The sequence below is a fragment of the Maylandia zebra genome, linkage group LG9, assembly GCF_041146795.1.
Source record: "Maylandia zebra isolate NMK-2024a linkage group LG9, Mzebra_GT3a, whole genome shotgun sequence".
Taxonomy (NCBI): domain Eukaryota; kingdom Metazoa; phylum Chordata; class Actinopteri; order Cichliformes; family Cichlidae; genus Maylandia; species Maylandia zebra.
In genome coordinates, this window is record NC_135175.1 from 7,184,201 (window position 1) to 7,204,999 (window position 20,799).

The 20,799-nt window shown below is 42.9% G+C and overlaps 2 protein-coding genes across 5 annotated transcripts; one reads left to right on the plus strand and one right to left on the minus strand.

Annotated features, from left to right (window-relative positions):
• Nucleotides 1–495: 495 nt before the first annotated feature.
• map3k8 (mitogen-activated protein kinase kinase kinase 8) lies at nucleotides 496–7,774 on the minus strand. 2 transcript variants are annotated; one of them, XM_004572271.3, is made up of 8 exons: nucleotides 7,557–7,774; nucleotides 6,579–6,941; nucleotides 6,287–6,457; nucleotides 4,647–4,908; nucleotides 3,799–3,905; nucleotides 2,753–2,905; nucleotides 1,372–1,618; nucleotides 496–1,280 (listed from the first exon to the last, which is right to left on the minus strand). In XM_004572271.3, the coding sequence occupies exons 2-8, from the start codon at nucleotides 6,939–6,941 to the stop codon at nucleotides 1,156–1,158; spliced, it is 1,428 nt and encodes a 475-aa protein (XP_004572328.1). In that variant the 5' UTR covers nucleotides 7,557–7,774; the 3' UTR covers nucleotides 496–1,155. The 2 variants fall into 2 exon arrangements, with proteins under 2 accessions (XP_004572328.1, XP_004572327.1); XM_004572270.3 differs by having other exon boundaries at nucleotides 7,561–7,773.
• A 297-nt stretch (nucleotides 7,775–8,071) lies between these two features.
• Nucleotides 8,072–19,286, plus strand: mtpap (mitochondrial poly(A) polymerase). 3 transcript variants are annotated; one of them, XM_004572269.3, is made up of 9 exons: nucleotides 8,072–8,255; nucleotides 8,936–9,102; nucleotides 9,199–9,432; nucleotides 9,529–9,753; nucleotides 11,380–11,591; nucleotides 12,694–12,920; nucleotides 15,315–15,407; nucleotides 15,505–15,578; nucleotides 18,693–19,286. In XM_004572269.3, exons 1-9 carry the CDS (start codon nucleotides 8,075–8,077, stop codon nucleotides 19,035–19,037), a joined length of 1,758 nt encoding a protein of 585 aa, XP_004572326.1. In that variant the 5' UTR covers nucleotides 8,072–8,074; the 3' UTR covers nucleotides 19,038–19,286. The 3 variants fall into 3 exon arrangements, with proteins under 3 accessions (XP_004572326.1, XP_076744048.1, XP_023010621.1); XM_076887933.1 differs by lacking the exon at nucleotides 18,693–19,286 and adding an exon at nucleotides 16,922–17,098; XM_023154853.2 differs by lacking the exon at nucleotides 8,072–8,255 and having other exon boundaries at nucleotides 8,914–9,102.
• The last annotated feature ends 1,513 nt before the right edge of the window (nucleotides 19,287–20,799 follow it).

The following is a 20,799-nucleotide window of genomic DNA, read 5'->3' on the forward strand; positions in this document are numbered from 1 at the left end:
GTACTTCTTCATACTTCATCGTACTTCTTCATCTGGCAATCCAACCTGGGTTTGGCCTGGATTTGGCAATTGCCAGGAGAACACCAAGTGTAGAGTTTGGTGGAGGGGAATAATGGTGTTGGGTTGTTTTTAAGGAGTTGGGCTCAGTCCCTTCAGCATACTGAGACATTTTGGAGAATTTCCCAACTTTGTGGGAACAGTTTGGGGATGGCTGCTTCCTGTTCCAACATGCTCCATAAAGACATGTATGAGAAGGGTTGGTGTGGAAGAACTTGGCTGGCCTGCACAGAGTCCTGACCTCAATTTTGGTCCAGACTGAAAAGGCTGGACTAGTATTGCACATATTGTTGAATGTTTAACTGTATAATTTATTGCATGTTTTTGAAACATAGTGATATACTCAAGTTTTCAGTTTCCTTTCCAGGAATCTCCCCAAGCAATTTCAAAAACGAATAGCTGCTAAAGCCAAGGCTGCAGTGACATACACACAGACCATAGGATTTTTGAGTTTATTGCATTTATTGCAGAATGACACTTTAAAAACTCTGGGTAACTTTTACACTTATTACAAAAGAAAACAGAAATAAATCACTTGCTTTTTTTCCCTTTCAGTATAAAGCAGCGCATGCTTCATCTCAGTGGATGTACAGAACATAAAACAAAATCACTCATCGCATTCATTCCACAGAAGCTTCATTTTGCAAAGCACAGTGTTGCCAAGAATATTCCACGGGAATTAACAGGAGGACGTTCGAAAAGAACTACACATCATACATGTTTACACACATACTTTAAGACACAGCTTACACTTTAAGTAACTCAAATGATACAATAACTTTTTTCAGAAGGTTTTAGGAGAAAAGAAAACAGCGTGCATTTATCACCATGAACCCAAACTGAAATAAAGTACAAACATCCCACAAAAGAAGTGTGGGAAATTATATGTAGAGTATAATGCTTATTTATTCACAATGCATCCAAACACTGTCCTGCAGCGTTTTCTATTTCAGGCCGAACTGGACCCATTCATTCCAAGTCACACTTGCTGTTTTACATCATTACGAGTCATGTTGGCTATAGCTGTCCACGAGTCTCAGCCATTTATGTGGCTTTAAGAACAGTTCAGTCTTATAAATGGTGTTGTCTGGTCATTTGTTAGCCATACTCTGAGGAAGGCGGTCCCGTCACCAGTTTAGAGTAACCCGACAAGGCCCCTAGGTCAATGTACAGCGAGCCCTTCCTCCTGATGTGTCCAGAACCTTCAGAGTACAGAGAGGATTCTGCAGAGAAGACGAGGTAAATGTTAACGTTAAGTAGCCAGCTTATTATTAATAACAGAGAACAAACTGAGCTCGGCACTAAAGGCTTTACCCTGCGTGGTGTCGTGGTGCTGACTCTGCTGCCGTAGCAAGGTGTGGGTGGCCTCTTCCAGGGCCGAGTCAAGACTCCAGCAACGCGGCTGATCCTCTCTAGGAGGGTTGATGGCGTCATCCTTTAGTAGCTCAGATGCCGAGCTCCGCAGCGCAGGGTTCCTCTCTAGGGCTCGTTCCAGGAAGGACCGCATAACTGGGCTGCAGTCCTCCGCAATGTCCTCCAAAGGAGGGGCCTGCTTGTGGATCTGTTTGGAGACAGATAGACTGTCATTAAAGAAGAGAAAAACAAAGCTAGCACTTCCAAATAACTCAAGAAAAAAACAGCTATGCAGAACCGAAGCTGCCCTTTTTTTTCAGTGGCCATGTGAGCAGTGGTTTGTAAAAGCAGTATGGTTACAATAAACAGGAACAAGGAGCAGCTGCAAAGCTCAGCCCGTACAAGTGACTTGGCCCTGTAATGCTACTTCTCCATGACGGCAGTTTCAAGTGGAAGTGAGTAAACGGCCAGAGCAAAGAAGCTGATAATCATTTTAAAAACAGAAATGGGACTAGCTAAAATGGAAAGAGCCCATGTAATGGAACGCTTTTAGAGTGGTGAATGACTAAATAAGCCACAGGTCACCCACTGCAAACATCCTCTTTATCGCCTGGCAATCTTGACTGCGAAGGGCGTGAGCATGTTGTGTGCGGTAAGTGTGTCACTATTTGACTCGCAGGATACTAACAACACAGGACTGTCTCTGCTGAGGCATGTAACAGAGGCATATGTCTCCAATGGTAATTGGTAACCAAGGAGGATTTATACCTGCAGCTAGGAAAGAGCAACATTAACACTAAAGGACTTGTTTTTCCTAATTGTCTCTTTCCTTTTAGGTCTGTGTTGGCCCAACATACTCAGTGCTATTCAGTGTGCACCAGCCACTGAGGTGCAGGTAGCATACAGTGGGGTTGTTGTTGTTTTTTTAAGAGCAATTTTAGGAAAAAAGAAAAATCAAGAAATGAAAACAAACAAAAACAAAATTAAGTGATGTACTAATTTGCTGTGTAATAACTATTTCATGGGAAACCTTTCACAGTTTATCTACAAAATGATTTACTATCATGCAATCTAGCATTAAGCATAAAGGTCAGCTCATGCTGATGGGAAAGTACTTGGTCATAAATCAGAGCACTGAAACTTAAGAGATACCGACGTTTCCAAATAAGGCAAACATCAGCATCCAACTTTAGGGTCATCAGACGTCTCTGGTGCGCAAATTCAAACATGCCCTTTTCCTCCCAATATCACAAATTCATCCTGTGAGGACCACAAATATCTGCACCAACCATTCTGGTTGCGTTCATTTCCCTATGATGTGATTTTCATGTGCAGTACTTACAATGTACAGGTAGGATGGATATGCAGTGCGTGGGTATCTCCTGACCCAGGGAGGACTACCGGTCTGCATGTGAATGATGGTGGTGCCCAGGCTGTAGATGTCTGTCTTGGTGCTGTGTCCTCGACACAGAACCAACTCTGGACTCATATACATCTGAAAGAAAGACAGGGGATGTTTAGTGGGTGACTTTTAACATGGCTGCAGATCAGAATGGCAGAGAGAGAGAGAGAGAAACAAGTTCCCTTTTTATTCAGTGCGACAGTCAAATTCTCCGTGTCAGCGAGACACAACAAACAGGAAGTGACCTGTTGTTAGTGTAAAAGGGGTTTTCTGCCTGCAACCAAACAAGCAACCTGCAGACCCACGCTGCGCATGAAAAAAGGTAAGGGAAGTGCAGAAGTGTGTTGGCCTTTGGAGGGTGAAAGGTAAACACACCAGAGTTCATCTCTTTGTGTCTTTCTGCTGGAAATTCCAGCTTGCACTCCCATGTTCATGTAACCCTGAGCAGCCCAGCATATTTACAGGCTGTGCCTGTAAATACGCACAGGCTGTGCCTCTCTTATTATTACTCCTGGGTGTCTGCTCTGGGACTTTCCACAAGCACTTGAGAGGCCCGGGGGTGCATGTACACAGAACTATATAGACTGTCACACAAGCATGGGAAAGCAAGGACCAGTGGGTGAGAAGGTGTGTGCAAAATCTTCATCCTAAAAAAAAAAACAACTTAAAGAGCTGAAAGCCCTGAGCATCAGCAAGCTATTAATAGTGGCTGTGAGGCCAATGAGTGCACTGACTGCTCTAAATTAATGCTTGCCAGTCACTGACTCTGTAATCATTTTGGAAAAGCACACAAGTGCTGACAAGTCGTGGGACTAATTTGCTAAAATCCCTAGGGAAGTCTAGTGTGAGTCACGTGTCAACACACGCTCCAGATCAGCAAAAGAAAAGCAAGCATTGATCGGAGAGCAATTACTCAAAACAGAAGGCCCGCATTCATTACAGGGCTACACTTACATCTTTTAAGGAGGAGCGGCTTATTTCCTTACCTCTGTTCCTCTCAGATCTCTGGGAATGTATACATCATCTGTCATCTGCACTGTCAGCCCAAAGTCCACTAGGACTGCTTTGTCTGACATCAGGACAATGTTGCTGGCTGTGGAGAGATGAAAAGGAAGGAGGTGTGATTCAAGTTGGTGCTTGAACTGATAAGATTTCAGTTTCAGGTCCACTGAGTCTGTATTGATCTTAAGCATGAAAACGATAAGTAGGTCACAGGCTTTGACGAAGGAAATTGCCACGAAGAGACTCATCCTTGTCCCTAAAATGTCACCAAGGTTTAATTACATATTTTGACTGCAGGCAGGAAATGCTAAGAACCGCAGCTTGTCAGAGGGCCAGAATGGTCATTTTAATAAGTCACTTGCCTCTCTGGACCATAATTGTAACCCTGACTGAGCATGAGAAGCAGGCTGGAATTTCCAGACAGCCAGCGAGCCTTTAAGCAGTGAGGCTGACAGACAGCTCTGCAGAATGCTTTGATCCCAGCAGCACTGCTGTGGTTCCTCAGCTGAGCTCCACCTGCAGTAACTAGGGCGTATTTGTGTGATCTGTCATGATAGCTACCAGTCACTGTGACCAGGCTACCTTTGAAGAATTACTGAAAAAGCATTAGTCAATCTATCAGATTCCTATGATCTGCTTGGTTTGTGGCTGTTCACTGATTCATTCTTTTCAGCGAATTGAGTTATTTACAAGAGCAATATCCGTCTGTGGCTTGAATTTGACGCATAGAAGATACAAACTGTAATTGCATAATTTCCTGTAACCTATGTACTTGTTCAATACCATGGAGCACATCCATCAAGAGTAAGTGACACACATCTTTTATGCTTACGTTTGATGTCATGGTGAATGACGTTGTGTGAGTGCAGGTACTCCAAGCCCCGCAGGACTTGCTTGGTCACCCAGATGATTTCGAACTCTCTCATCGGTCCGCAGCTGTCCAGTTTCTCCAGCACAGAGCCGCCTTCGCCGGCCTCCATGAACAGGTGGATGCTCTGGTTCCAGAGCAGAACGCCGTACAGCTCGGCGATGTTCTCATGGTGAAAGCGGGCCTGAAACTCTACATCAGCGGCTTTGAAGTTCTCCATGGGGATCTAGCGAGGGAGATAAGACACATGATCACAAATAGCCCACCGTTTTGGGAAACATGTTCATCTTATTTCTTGGAGTGAGTTAAAAGGCTCGGTGACACCATTGCATTTGACTGTTAAATATGAAGCCAATGAGCTAAATGAGACATCCTGGGGACTGCTGGCCAAATGGATCCGTGTTTGCTTACAGTGACAACAAACTGACTTTTCACATTTTGCATTTTTATTGGCAAGGGTGGCTTTATTTGACAGTGCACAGAGGATTTATCAGTTATTGGTAGAGCTAGCTAGCTCGGTAAAATGCATACTTAGATCTGTCCATATATTTTCTTCCACTTCTGTATTGTGGTTTATCTGGAGCCCATCCCAACTCCACACAGAAAGGCCCCAGCCGGCCGGTGGATTTGAACCCAGGAATCCACAGTGCTAACCACCACACAGTGTGAGAGCAAAATGTGCTACATACATATAAAATGCTGAAGTTTTGGACCCTGCCTCAAGTGGCGATTTAAGGAACTACAATTAATGGTTCATTTTTATTATAATTATTGTTTTTTTACCCTGACAGCCTAATCGGGTAGTTCAGCTCAGTTAGTTCTGCAAATAAAATATACATTTAATACATACTTCACAAGGACACTGACTCTTTCTGTATTTAACAGATTAGCTGACATAGTAACATACTGTTATCCTGTTTTTTGTGCTTTAAGAAATCTATTGTTATTAGTTTGTCAGTGATAATTTTAAAGTTGTTTCTTTAAAGGAATAATTTCTCAGTAATTATTATCTGATGATGGCATTGTTTTAAGCAGATAAGGACATCCTAACTCCAAGCCCTTATTGCAAACTATTTCCAGTAAATCCTTCACAGCAGCGTGAAAAAAACAACACTGTGTCAACATAGTATTCTGACGATGACACCTGACTAGAGAGGAAAGTACTCCTTCCTCATTTGTCAATATTTTCCATACAACAGCGTAAGCACGCTGCCTCCCTCCCTCCTCTTTCTCAAGCATAGGTCTGCCCAGATAGAAGCAGCATGTGTGGTTTTTACATGTGTCTTTAATGAATCTGACCCTGTCACAAACATCCAGAGGAGCTGTGGGAAGTTATTGTTGAAATTCCAGTCTTACATTAATCCCAGCCCATGTTGTAAGTTTGTTACAAGAACAAATAGTTCTTCATTCAGCAACCCTGTTCCTCTTTCACCCAGTAAACATAGCAAATGTCACGCTGGCACCAACAATCTTTGTACAAACAGAGGAGTAATTGGACTGTGAACAAGCAGTATTTGGCAGGTTAAATATTTGGCACGCAGGTCAAGAGCTGTCGAGAAGTCAAGCACAGGCGGGATTTCTAGTCACCGATCAGGAAGACTCACCAGTTTGCAGGCCATTCTCTTCCTGGTGGTGGTGTCCTGAGCCAAGTGGACTTTCCCAAATGAGCCCTTAGGCACGAGGCCAGACCCATGATTCTTGTAGGTCAATTTCCATGGAAACAGGAGAACGTCCATGTTAATCTGGTAGCGGCCTTTTTTCACAGCCATGTCCTTCTATTTGTTTTTAGGAAGGAAAAAAAAAGAAAATTATGCAAGTTTTTCTAGGCTGACCACATCAACTAAACATTCAGGTTATGTTGAAGATTAAAAAAAGAAAAAACAACAAGATTCTCACCTTATTTAGGAGGACTCCCATTTCCTCTGGCAGGTTTGGCAAGGCTGCCGTCTGCATGCTGGACAGGAGGTTGACAAAGGACAGGACCTCTGTCACAGTCCCATATCGAACTCCATTAGCGTAGTCCTTCTGCTCACTCCCCAAAACCACCACCTCCCCTGCCTCCTCATTCTCATCCATCTCCTCCTGGGAAAGTCCTTCTTCGTCTTCTAACGACAAGATTTCGTCTTCCTCCTCTTCCTCGAGCCGATATAGAGTCTCTGCAGCGTTAATAATGTCCTCTAAATTCATGTGAGTCAAGAGCAGTTCTATTCCCGAATCATATTTGTAATCCATGTTAATGCTCCGTTTGTCCAGCTCCATCTAAAATCAAACATCAGGAGGTCAGTGTGGGGACTGTTTCCGTGCTGACTTGAATTGTATAAGCAAGCGGATCGTTCATGACAGGGAAGGTTCACGTGGGGAGCAGGACGTGCAGTGAAACTACACTTAAGAAGTGAAGCTTTGATACAGCTGGCTGAACACACAACTGGGAGGGGCTTCACAGGGCTGTTTTCCAAGCAAAAGAAGGGAGTTTCGCAGTAAAGCTGGGAAGCCCCCCCAGGAAAGCTTGAACCTTATTATACATTTATAAAACAACAACTGCCCATTATTATAACTATTATTAGCATTATGATGCTGCGATAAAGAGTTCAGCTCACATTATTCGATGAAAATCATACACATGTGCATTAATGCAAACCCCATGCAACATTTGAAATAAATACATAAAAAATAAACCGTATTACGATCCAAACATGCAAATTTAGAATAGGTGCCTAGAAAAATAAAACAAACAAACAAACAAACAAACAAAAAACAGTAGCTGTAGAGCTATAACTAGCTATCTGCCAAATATTCAGCTGCTAAAGAAAAGAAAAATAGAGTTTCGCTGAATAACAGGAGTTACTTCTTTGAGTGACAGAAACCACGCGTTACCTGCCTTATGAAATTGAGTCGGAAGCTTAAGCGCACCGTCGTGTCTTCATTGTGGCGCCCCGCAGACTGTCTGATGTATGAAGCTTCGTGGATTGTGTTTAGAACGAAGTAAACACAGGAAGTGTGGCGTGTCTGTGGAGGTGGAGTATCTCTTTAGTGTCAGCTGCCATCAGCTCTCTCTCGCTGTCTTTGTAGGTTTCGTTTTCCCTTTTCTTGTTTCCTCAAATGAAAAAACACAACAAAAAAATAAAAAATAAAAAAAACCGAAAAGCTTTCAGGACTGTTGGGTGCTTTCCTATCGGGAGACGTGTCTCGTTTAATGTAGGATGCATAATATATCACCAACACTGAAGCTCATTCGTAGTAAATAAAATAAAAACAAATTTCAATTCAATTTCAAATTTGATACCTTTAAAAGACGTTACAGAGTCAGCCCAAAGAAATCGGATGATAGTTTTTTAAACACTAGAAAGTGTCTTTTCTGGTATCTCTAGGTTGCCGTAGACAGGACCAGCCGCATGCGCATTTACGCTTCATTCCGAAAAACAATGGCGTCCTCCTTTGCTGTGTGCAGGTTACATATGAGAGGAAGGGCCAGCCTCGCGAAGTGCCTACAGAAAACCGACGCGTTTCTTCACAGAAGTATAGGAACAGACGTCGTTATTGCCCGAGCTGAGGCCACTCGAAGTGACGAAAGTGGTTAGTAATTAAGCCTAGAAGAGAAGCTGGCCTTTAGGCTAGCCCCAATACACCGCCGTGTGATGTCGAGTGAGCACCATTCCAAACTCCCCTGAGAAACGTTATATTTTTGTTGGTGAAGGCCGTAACTCTGAGTGCGTTGTGCGTTTTACACAATGTGTGACCTGTAAGAAATCACTGGGTCATACGTAAAATTCGGCAGTGTGACTGTTAACGATAACAACGCGATAACTCTTTTTGGGCTAAAATGTTATTATATAGAACGTTTTGAGCTTGTACCTGTCATTTGCGGGACGTGTATATTTACATAGAAAGCCCCACTGTAAAACTGACAGTTTTTTAAATGAGGTTTGTTGACATGTTCTGGGACAATTGCACAATGAAAACTAGAACTTAACCGACGATACATCACACTTTTTGCATTTTATTATCAATTTGGTGCATCCCAGTCTTTGAACGTTTATCAGTGCAAAACTGACGTGACACACCACAGAATTATTGCCTGCTGTCACCGGTAAATGTCATATTATTTCCCAGTAAGCTGATATCAGTCACCCAAGTTGAAACTAATGTTAGGCCTGTCTGTCTGTTAACAACGGTGTGCTTATTACACAGTTTTAAATGTCTTACTCTCAGAGAAAAAAACTTGACTTGTTGGATGGCTTCTTCTCTGTTGTCAGATGAAAAGAATGGAAGGAAGTCTCTGCACACTCTCCACATGGAGAGACAAGAACAAGCAGAGAGGTCCGTTCTCATCAGCTGTCAGTCCAGTACCAATGAGAAAAAGTTCCTCAAGTATTTATCAAAACATGGAGAAATCAATAAATACTTCTTTTATGAAAGCTATGTGAGTAAAAGACCAACCTCTTCTGATAAGCAAGTACTGCTACCTCACCACCCTGTTGGAATTATGTTACAATTATGATATTGTGTAATTCTCCAGGGAGTGTATGCTGTAGTGGAGTTTGCCAACCAGGAAAGTGTTACGTCTTTACTTGAAGGGGTGGCAATTCCTGGTGGCAGCCACGAATCCGCAGTGCCTTTCAAATCCAGACTGTTGTCACTCAGAAACCTCGGCTCAGTGGACTCATCAAACCAACTGTCAGGCCGGCAGTGCCAACCTCAGACCACTATTCCCATCAATGAGCTAATAAAGAGACTTTCCAGAGAAGAGAGTGTATGTTGACTTATCACATCAAAAGTTATACTTACATTTTAAGTCTTGTTTGAAGTTGATTGATTTGGATGTTTCCCATTTCCTGGTTTCCCTCAGATAGACAAGCAGATAAGCTCCTTGACTGAAGCCTATCAACTCACAGAGGAGAACAGCAGGCTGCGTTTCCTCGTCTGTTCCCTACTCAAGGATATTGCTACCGCTTATTTTCCAGAATGCACCATCAAACCCTTTGGCTCATCAGTGAATGGCTTTGGAAAGCTTGGCTGTGACCTGGATATGTTGCTGGATCTGGACAGCATCACTGGACGCAATGTGAAACTGGTAATGAGGCTTTCTAGGTTTCTTTAGAAAATATTAGATTTATTGGCAAACAGTTTGCAGTGATTTCCTTGTGAGTTGTGAGGTAGCTTTCCTTTTAAGCATTTTATCTGCATCTAAACTAACTACTCCTTTGGTTTGTTTTGTTGTCTCTGACACCAAAAAAAGGCATATGAAAGAACCACGTTCTTCTTTTGCTTCTTTCGGCTCCCTTTGGGGGTCGACACAGCAGATCATCCGCTTCTATGTGACCTTAACGTCCTCCTCTGTCATCCATGAATCCTGTCTGTGGTCTTTCTCTTTTTCTGTTGACTTTGTCTCTAAAATGCTTAATCATAGCTGTCTCTCTGATGTACTCATTTCTAATATATTGAAAATCTTAGCATCACCATCTCCACCACCTGTAAGCTCTGCCTTCTGTGTTTATTGTCAGTGCTACTGTCTTCAAGCCACACATCATAGATGGTTTCACGACCCGCTCATAAACCTTCCCTTTCAGTCTTGCTTTCTTACTGTCATAAGTCGCCCCTGACACTCATTTCCACCCACTCACCCTGCCTGTACTCTGCTCTTCACCTCTCTTGTTCACTTTCCATTGCTTTGAATGCTTGGCTGCAGGCATTTGCACTTGTCTACCTTCACCGTTATAGGAAATTAGGTTAGTATTTTTAGACTTTTTTTAAGTACCTCTGCCAGCAATTGCGGATTTGCCACCACAATCACACATGAACCAATTTCATTTTATTATCCAGTGGCACTGAGGGAGCAATAAAACATGTGACAGAGTTATCAAACTTATTTAAGTTAATGGGCAACATGCTGTCCAAGTTGATCTCAAATGAGCTAGATCAGTAAACCCATTAAATAGCGGCATATAAAAAAATTCCCATGAAGCACTTTTTGAAGTATATTCATATAATGAAACATCACAGATGGCTCATAAAAAGTAGGAGGAATTTGAAAAATATGCCGCAGGTTGTTTCTGGTTGTTTTTATTCCAAAAGAATGCTTCTGTGCAGCAGGGGTTCTTGTTGTGTAGGTCTTACTTAAAAATGCATCCAGTGGCCTGCATTGAACCCTTTTGCAGGGTATGTTTGGCTCATGGCACATATGTTTGAAAACACCTATACATGTATATAAAAATTGCCCTCACATATTGATTTATCTCCTGATATCACCCCACAGCGACGCACTACCCAGAAATCCTTTGCATAAAACCAAACAAAGTGGTGCAAAAGTGGTTGCTTCTTTCTTTTTGCCACCTGCTAGATCCCCACTATTGCCAAACTAAAAATGCTGATGTGTTGGTCTGACTTTCAGACAGCTGATGTGCATGTGTCTGTCTTTAGTTTGTTTGAAAGCTATGAATGCACTTGCAGTAATGTAACGGTTAACTGGCAGCTCAACTAGAATGACCACAGACATCAACTTGACATAGAAGAGAGTCACCCTGAAACATGTATTAGGTGAATACTTTATTTACATGTCATAAGACAGAAAGGTGTGGAGATACTATAGGATCAAATGAAAATAACCACTGTATGCCTCATGGTTTCTTAGGACAAAACAATTGAAAAATTAAAGTGTAAACATGTCTGTTATTCTGTATATTCCTCCCTGTGTGTGCAGCCTAAGTCAGGCCTCTCCCTGGAGTACCAGATGAAGCGGGCCAATTCAGAGCGAGCCGTTACTCAGAGCATCCTGTCTGTGATCGGGGAGTGCGTCGACCAGTTTGGGCCCGGCTGCGTGGGGGTACAGAAAATTCTCAACGCACGGTGCCCTCTGGTCCGTTTCGCCCACCAGCCGTCTGGCTTTCAGTGTGACCTCACAGCCAACAACAGGTACTCAGTCAGCGCAGATGTTCTGACGTCAGTGGAATGAGTAAAATGTCAGATTTGACTTGGTCACAGTTCTCTTGCTTCACAGTAAATGCTCTTTTTACGTTACCCATAATACCATTTTTGACCACGCTTGCGTTATAAAAGCTCCCAGACAGAAACCAGACTCTGGCAGGAAGTGCTACGATGGGTCAGTCTTGCATTTTTCCGCTGTGAAACTGAACACGAAGTGTGGGCTTGTTTGTGTTTCACTTCTTTTCCTTCCAACGTTATTGACTTGTGGTCTCTGCTGGTGTGTGACACAAGTACGCGCGCGCACACACACACACACACACACACACACACACACACACACACACACACCTGCTAACGTACAGAAAACCACTCTGCAGTTTCTAAGGAAATGGAGTTGAACCAGCATCTGTGGGTGGCTGTGAGAGGGGGGACTTTTCTTAAATCGTGCTCACACATCATTGAAGCATAGCACCTTCCTGCCTGAGGTGTGAATGTGTGCATTCAAGAAAAACAGACGAACAGCAGCCGAGTCAGCTGAATGCTGCTCTCCAGCGGTACATTTAGTTTCTCTGACCTGTAATGGTCGGCCCTTGCACCATTTCTCTGAACTGTTAATGCTGTTAACACATCTCCAAGTTCTATATTTAAGGCAAAATGCAGGCATTTTATAATTGAACATAGTGTCATTTATTTTCAAAAGCCATTCCATATTACTAAATTTCCATTTGAAATCTCTAAAATCAGACAGTGAGAAGTACATAACAGCCCGCCTGGAGTTTGCCAGAAATCAGCTAAAGGACTCTCAGATCTCTGACTCTCTGGCCTGAATACCGAGCGTCATGTCTGGAGTAAACAAAAGTAGTCAAAATCACCCCTACAGTGAAGCACGATGGTGGCTGCATCATTGTGGGGATGTTTCCCAGCATCAGGAACTGGGATACTCATCTGGGTCAAAGGAGGGATGAATGCAGCAATACACAGACACATCCTTGATGATAACCTACTCTAGCGCTCCGAACCTCAGATTGTGAAAACTGCATCTATCTGGATGCACCGTATGCTCAGATGTCACTCTTTGTGTTCTCCACAGGGTGGCGATGAAGAGCACAGAGTTGCTCTACCTGTATGGAGAGCTGGACCCTCGGGTGCGCAGCCTGGTGTTCACTGTACGCTGCTGGGCCCGAGCTCACGGAGTCACCAGTAGCATCCCCGGGGCCTGGATCACCAACTTCTCCCTCACTGTCATGGTGCTGTTCTTCCTGCAGAAGAGGACTCCTCCCATCATCCCCACACTGGACCACCTGCGGGACCTTGCAGGTACCATCCAGCACTCACACAGCGGACCTCTGAGAATTTGTTAATAAGGTTCAAAGTTTCAGTAGTGTTTTAGTTAATAACATTAAGAGTTTTGCTTTTTTCTATTCTTAACAATCACTCTAAGCGTAGCATTTCACAGCCCAACACAACAGTCTCGTTCTTCATGCTTCAAAAACAGTGTACTTTCCAATCTTAAGCAAACACGCGTTCACTAGAAAACATCTTTCTTATTTAAGTGTCAGGCAAAAAACAAGAAGTTCATAAATTAATAATGCCTTTTTTTTTCTTCACACGTTGCTTACTAACTGTTCCCTAAAATATAAATGCAACCACCGAGTACACTAGCGGCAGTGTGGGGTGGGGGTTTTCTCTGTACAGCTGTAGTCACACTCACAAATATACCTTGGTCAATTAGTTACTTAGAAATGAAAAATGTCATAAATGATTCAACAAAAACTTTTGGTGTTAAGGAAGTTAGATTTTCAGTGTAAGATACCTGCTTTGAGGACAGTCCCAGTGCACGTGTGAAAAGGTTCCAATTAACTGAGTCAGAGTAAAATTCACGCAGCAGGGAGGAGGTGAACAAAGTAAGAGCAGCAGTCCCCACTCCATGAATATTGTGTTTCCTGGCAAATAAAGGCAAGAAAAGCACCAAATTGTAAAATTTTGCTGAATTCAGGAAGCAAATAACACATTTTGGAAGTAACAAGAATTCTCATTTACAGCTGGTTGGGGTGATTTTCTCTGGGAAAGCAAGGGGAAAGTCTTTTCTGTCTGTAACCATGTTTAAGCACCTCTGGACACTTTGAGCTTTATTTGTTTATAGAAATACATACATGGAATCTCCAGTTAAATTGGATTAAAACAGCTTGAAAAATTCACTGACTTCATTCACGGACGTTGCACTTCTAGCACCATTTTTGCTGTCATGGAATTCCGGATCCTTCTCTCATAACATCTCCAGTGACTATTTGTTCACCTCTAATGAACCATCTATTTACAAAAGAAGTGATGAACAACACGAGATGTTGTTGAAACAACTGCAGTTTAAACAGTGTCTTTTAAATGACATCAAACAATTCAAACGATTTTTTCTTTCCACACGTTTTTATGCCTTTGTAGTAATCCGGGCATCCACTCACCACTGAGGGTCCTAATATCTTTATTGCAGCTTTCACACTCGTGAAGCCACCCGGTGGTCTAGATTGGACCTTTTGAACTTGTGGAGGGATAATTAATGGTGTCCTGTTACTGCTGCTTTCAGTGACTGAGGTGTGTGTTGGATTCTGCAGCATGCAGACCCATTGCTTTCCGGGCCTCTTCTCCCATGGCAGAGGCCCCCTCGGCCTGGCAGGGACCAGCAGCTGCCTTTGCAAGACGTGCTAAAACACTTGCGTTTTCCAGGTCATAGACAAAGCCCAGTTATCTGCTAATGTATGTATTCTTTAGCAGACAGGGCACAACCATATCACAATCAAGTTGATCTGGTAAACCAAGCTTGATGACTTGTTAAGTGTTGGTCCACCTGCTGTGCCCACTTCAGATAAAGAGAGGCGTTGTCCTTGTGGGGTCCTCAGCCTGAGCATAGGTGCCATTGCCATGCAGCATAATTGTGTTCAATGCACCTTTGCTGTGTCCATGACTTTCAAATTTAACTGTAGCCAAGAGCAGCATTTCAATGTCAGGTGTGACCCTGCAACACTGAGTACAACACACATCCTTCATCTACAGCCCTGGAGACTGTTCACTTGTTTTATTTAATACTCAGCATCCTGGGAAAGCCTTCCAGCCATCCATCTTATTACCATGTATATATGTGTTAGGAATGTTTAACCCAGTGTCCTTTTCTAATAGAACTGCCGTCACACCAATCTGCCCGCAAGTCCACTCGCCTCCCTCTGCCCCTCTTTCTGTCACCTTGGCTGCCTGATAATTGCCTTCCAAAAGCAATCTAACCTCACCTCCTCCCCTCCTCTCCTTCCTCTTCCTCCTCGGCACACCATTTAGCGCAGACTCTATCACACAGAGTGCTTACAGGACAATAAAAGGCCCATCACTCTGGGAAGGTCAATGACCCACCTCCTCTAGACACACACAGTTATTTAAACAGCAGTATAACACACACACACACACACACACACACACACACACCAGCCTCATGGTGGTGAAGGAGACTCGACAAGGGCACGGTTAAAGATGTAAACCAGCCAAGGAAGGACATGATACATGCTGTCTTTGTTCTTTTTTTGTTTATCACGTGCGCCTGCTCTCCCCTTGCTTTCTTGTTTTCTGGCCACGAGCGCGTGACTCCATCCATCTGTGTGTTGTTTATGGCCGTCGCAGGCGTGTAAAGGCAGATGTTTTACCTTGTATCCCTGCTCTCGTCTCCACAAGGCCCCGGGGACAAGACCGTGATCGAGGGGAACGACTGCACATTTGTCAGCGACTTCAACAAGATCCAGCTTCAGAGCAACACAGAGACGCTAGGTGAGCACAAGAGACCGCCCCCCCACAGTTTGATATGTCGGTGACATTTGTGTTAGCGGGCTTTTATGCTAATTCCAGTTTTCTATCTTTGGTTTAGAGCAACTGCTGGGTGAGTTCTTCGAGTTCTACGCCACCTTCCCATTCAGCCGGATGTCCATAAATATCAGAAAGGTGAGCATGATTATCCAGAACTGCCTCAGGTCATAGTTTGGTGCCAGTTGAAGGGAGATTCAACTGGCACCACAGATTTTCTGCTGTGTGATCTGTGTGGTCTTATAGAGAGTGGATATGACATGGTCATCTGGGAGAACAAGCCCCGCCTCCTGATGTTTAAACCTCTTGTCTGGGAGGGGCAGACAAAGATGGATCTTTGTCTGCCCCAATGGCCAGTGATTAGCAGGCATAACAGATCCATGTATATGTCCACTTCTGAGAGCTGGAAAAAAAAACCCATATTCTACAAAGAGAAAAGTATCATAAGCATCATTTTGGAAATGCTGCAAACAAGCTGATTTTTGAGTTGCTTAGGAAGTTCTACTCATGTTGTATCAGTCAGTACAAAGGATTTCTCCCTCTGCTAATGAAATAATAATGAGACCAACAATCGCTTCCTGTGCTTTTTTTTCTCTCCATGCCAACTGCATGAATAAATAAATAGATATCCCAAAAATTCCTCACATTCAAAAGGGAGCAAATGTGAATTAAGTGGGAGCTCCAGTTTAAAATCTAAAATCGGCAAAGAGCGGTCAAAGCTACAGCAAAACTTTTAGACTGACAAATGCTTGTAAAACATTTCGGACAAGGCAAATAGCCCTCTACTTCAAAGCTGCCATTTAGACTTCAAATCAAGTTTTCTAAACACACTGAGGCTCCTGTCTAAAGGAACGTTTGAACGGAGCTGGACTGTTAAGCTGAAAAACAGCCGCGATGGCTCCGAGTGTTCTGATATACTGTCAGCATTGCTGCATATGTCGTAAAAAGGCTCAACTGGGGTCCTTCAGTGTGGGCTTGGATTTATTAGTGGATCTGACCTCTGCAGTACTGCACAGTCGTTGCAGAGTTATGGTGGGGCACACACATACATACACATTTGGCATAACTGTATGCAGGTAGTTTTAACATCGTTTAATTGAGCTGTGCATCCTCGCAGTCATTTATTCCAGTGTTACAGTTTCCGTGATTATCTCAGTTTCTGATTGTGATGTAAATTCTGTAGCATCTGCCGTTTTTTGTTTTTTTTTGTTTTGTTTTAGCAACTGATGCACTACGCATGCATCCATCAGACAGACGGCTATGCTTCTTCAGCAGTCCTCATCTCTACTACTATGCTACAGAGTCCTTCTTTATCTTCTTTCTCAACACAAAAGCATAAAAACCATGTCAGTAGGTAGTTATTACCACAGTAGGAGTGCATTCTCCAAGTAGAGTATCTTAGTGGATAAAATAGATAGTGACAAAGTTTAGCTTTAAGGGCATTGCACAATCTGATATCGTCTTGTTGGTGTTGTTCCCAGATCATCATACTAAATGTTGTTCCAGGATCAACATTGCAAGTGACCAATCAGAATGTTGTGACGTCATACTTTTGCGACTTCGGGAGAAACAAAAAACTGTACTTTAGCTGCGAGAAACCGACTCTGTCCGCCGATCAGCGGACCCTGACCCTAACCCTTTGATAAACGGTAAGCAGAATTGATATTGTCCTTGCAATATTGGAATTTCATAAATGGACGAATGGCTTGGCGCGCAAAAGACTGACGTCAGAACAATGTGATTGGTCACTTGCAATGTTGAACCTGGAACAACATTTTCATGATATCTGGGAACAACACCAACATGACGATATCAGAACACCCTAAGGGCATCATTTGTAGTTATTGCAATACAATAATATTGTATTGTGTGTGTGAAGTATTTTGACAATATCATATCATATGATGTCGGGGGATTCCCACATCTACATGCTAATGTGACAAAAAATTAATATGGTTTTAAAGTCAGTCCAGTGTCTGTGTTAGTCCAAATCCTCACACCTAAGGAACTGGAATAAAACTTAAAACGCACACAGAGAGAAGTTCAGTCTTCTTTCAACTCTTGCACCCAGCTGAGCTCCGGCAGGGAAATCTGTTGGTAATAAAGACCGTGTTTGCTGGATGGCGTCTTCCCACACACACAGATGACAGCTGTCCTCGTCTCATGTGATTGATGCCGGCCCCACAGGAGCCTGGCGCCCTTGAGCTTTAGATCCCAATTAGGAGGTCTGTCACATTAACTGCAAACAAATGCATATTTGTTCTTTTTATACCCACATTTATCCTGATGTGGCTGTTTATGCCTGCGTAATACTTTCTACTGGCAACCAGGGAACATCCTCGATGGAAGTCACAGTGTTTCATCGTTGGGAGTTTTTGGGGCTAATTTTTCCTCTCTGTCTATACGCGATAGTTAATTAACCTACTGCTTAAAATGTTCAGTGCTGAATAATATGCCTCTTACTCCCTATTACTCTTCCCAGTAGAAATTTTGTTGATAAAGTAGCTCTTCATTCTTTGATGGCACAGTATATGAGATGCAGGGATTTTGCTAGAGCTTAGAGTTTAATGAATCGATACCCGTGGGAAAGAGAGACCCCAGCTTAATAAATGAGACTAATGTGAAGTTTGACATAGCCTCCCTACAGCACAGGAAGCTTTCAGGTAGACTGTGGTTGTGACCCTTGCCTATCGGCTTTCAACAGTGGAGCAACCACCATAAATCTGCTTTACTGTGCTACAATTCACCGCTTCACTCCCCTTTTCTGACTGATGGCTTTATGTTGCCATCTTTAATCCTTCCTGCCCATCCTTTATCCCCCTGTGCCTTTACTGTCAGGCATTATGCAGGATACAGCATGCAAAGTACCACGGAAGCTTCTTGACTTCCCTCTGACCCACATTTTGATACTTTATTTGATGGCCACGGCATTTGGACAGATACAGACCATGTATGTTTTTTTTTATTTCAGGCTAAGCTAATTTTTTTCCTTCTTTTTTTGGGTAAATTCAAAAAACTCTGCTCATTTCCCCAAGTCAAAAAAGACATGTCCATTTCCCTTCTTCATCTGCTACCCTGCAGAGAGGTGTTCTACTCAGCTATGTGTGCCCCAGATAAAGCAGCAAAAGGCTGAGTCCATGACCAACGAAATTGATGGACCATGACGCACAGGACACGAAGGTCTACACTTACAGCTGCTGCTGCTCACGAATGTGTTTTCAACCTGCCTTGTCCCCTTCCCTCTCCCTCCAGGGCAAGGAGCAGAACAAACCAGAGGTGGCCCCGCTGCACATCCAGAACCCGTTTGAAACCTCTTTAAACGTCAGCAAGAACGTCAACGCCAGCCAACTCGACCGATTCGTGGCTTTGTGTCAGGAGAGCGCCTGGCTGCTCCAGCAGAGTGAAACCAGCACACCAAGAGGTGGTGGTGCGGGAGGCGAAGGTGCACCCACACCTTGGGGACTCGCTACCCTCCTTCTGCCTTCGCAGGTCGCAGGGATCAAAAGTCGCAAGAAAAGGAGGAGGGAGCCGGCCAGTGAAAGGATCAAGGGCTTGCTAGAATCATTAAAAAATAAAAATCAACTAAAGAAGAGCTAGAAGGACTCTTCCATGTCTCCACTCTCTTGTCAGGACTTCAACCTCCTCAGTGTTGCTGTGTGATGCTTCACTGTGAAGGTGAGAGAAGAGGCTCCAGGAACTGGACTGTAGTTCCAAACATGGACACTGGAGGGTGTTAGTGAGACCTATAAGTGCATATGTTTTGGGACCTGAAATAAGGGAGTCTTGGCCATGTAGGCTGTAGACTTTCCCACTCTGTTGTGATTAAAGACAATACTGTGTAATTCAGTCTGGCCTGGTGCTCGTTTCGTAGCTCAGTGTTTAACAGGTTAATTTGATTCATTATCATGTGCATCACTGTTAACAGCATCAGCACAGACACCATCTGTTTACACTTCAGGCTAAATCATTATGCATACAGTTACAATATGGATGGAATAGTTAAGGTTTTACTGAAAACTGTATACACTTGTTACACTTATGGAGCCCCAACACGAGTAAAGGCAGCAGAAGTGTAGCAAAATACATCAGAATCATAAATACTAAATAACCATGGAAAGACTTTTTAAAATTATCCTTGTCTGATAAAATAAATTCTAAAATTTCAGTTTTTCCAGGCAGTATGATCTTTTTTTTCCTTTTTTTTTTGAGACATGAGAAGAGGTGTGTGTTTGTGTGTGTGTGTGTGTGTGTGTGTGTGTGTGTGTGTATGTTTTTATCTGAAAATATATAATTTCAAGTGTAATTAAAGCAGCAAAATGGGACAAACACTTGACTGTTAGAACTGTTACAGAAGTAGTACCATTGGTAGTTGGAGAAAGAATAAACTTTATATAAACAGCTTTTATATCTGATTTTTACAGGTTTAGTGGTAAAAACTATCCGATTTATCTGATACAGATTTATAACAGTAAAATTTGATCTACTTTGTGTGCTTTTACTGCAAATATTGTATTACAGCTAATAACCCTTGAGTAATAATAGCTCTTCTTCCTATTTACTTTGTAACTGCAGGTAATGCTAAAAAAAAGTTCATGCTATTCTTTCTCTAACACTACATAACCAGTAAACACAATTTTGGAACACTTCAACTTTGAGTTGTTACTGAAGTGTACTTTATGTCATTCTGACAGCAACATAAAGCACAACTTTTCGGACAGTATTGTCGTAAGACACCCAGCTTAAATATAAAGGAACCCTTAATTATCACAGTATAACACAAAATCACTTAAACTTAAGGGATATCAATCTGTTCTGTTAGGAAGCATAACCCACTGTGAATCAGTTTCATCTGCTTTGGTGCAAGTGAAAGTGACAACAGGTGCACTCGAGAGGCAACAACAAGGCAATCCCCCAAAAGGGAATGGTTCTGCAAGTGGTGACTACAGACCATTGCTGTCTTCTTATCCCTCCTGACTAATTTTTCTGTTTCTGTTTGGTAATAAGGGCCGTGTTTGCCGGATGGCATCTTCCCACACACACAGATGACAGCTGTCCTTGTCTCATGTGATTGATGAAGTTCTATTAGCAAGACCCGATACCTGTAGTCCATTCAGGTGGAACAGGTATTTTAGTGTGTGAGTGTGAAGAACATACCAAGAGATGGACTGTTGCATAAGGCAAGATGGATTCAAGGTCAACTTGGCAGAACCAGTATCTTCTGCTTTTTGTGAGAAAGAACAGGAAGAGCATCGCCAGATAACTTTGGCCTTTGTTCAATACTGTGATTATCTACGGTTCCCTTCATCTTTTGGAGTGGTTTATACAAGAAGTTCAGGGACAGTTTGATCTCACTTTCATA

Bases quoted from the DNA above. Each gene is read 5' to 3' on its own strand.
- map3k8 (XM_004572271.3), bottom strand. From the start codon at position 6,941: ATGGAGCTGGACAAACGGAGCATTAACATGGATTACAAATATGATTCG. The intron at 6,458-6,578 runs GTGAGAATCTTG...AAAAACAAATAG, and splicing joins TGGGAGTCCTCCTAAATAAG to AAGGACATGGCTGTGAAAAA. The intron at 1,281-1,371 runs GTAAAGCCTTTA...TCTTCTCTGCAG, and splicing joins GCACCACGACACCACGCAGG to AATCCTCTCTGTACTCTGAA.
- mtpap (XM_004572269.3), top strand. From the start codon at position 8,075: ATGCGCATTTACGCTTCATTCCGAAAAACAATGGCGTCCTCCTTTGCT. The intron at 8,256-8,935 runs GTTAGTAATTAA...CTCTGTTGTCAG, and splicing joins CACTCGAAGTGACGAAAGTG to ATGAAAAGAATGGAAGGAAG. The intron at 12,921-15,314 runs GTACCATCCAGC...CGTCTCCACAAG, and splicing joins CCACCTGCGGGACCTTGCAG to GCCCCGGGGACAAGACCGTG.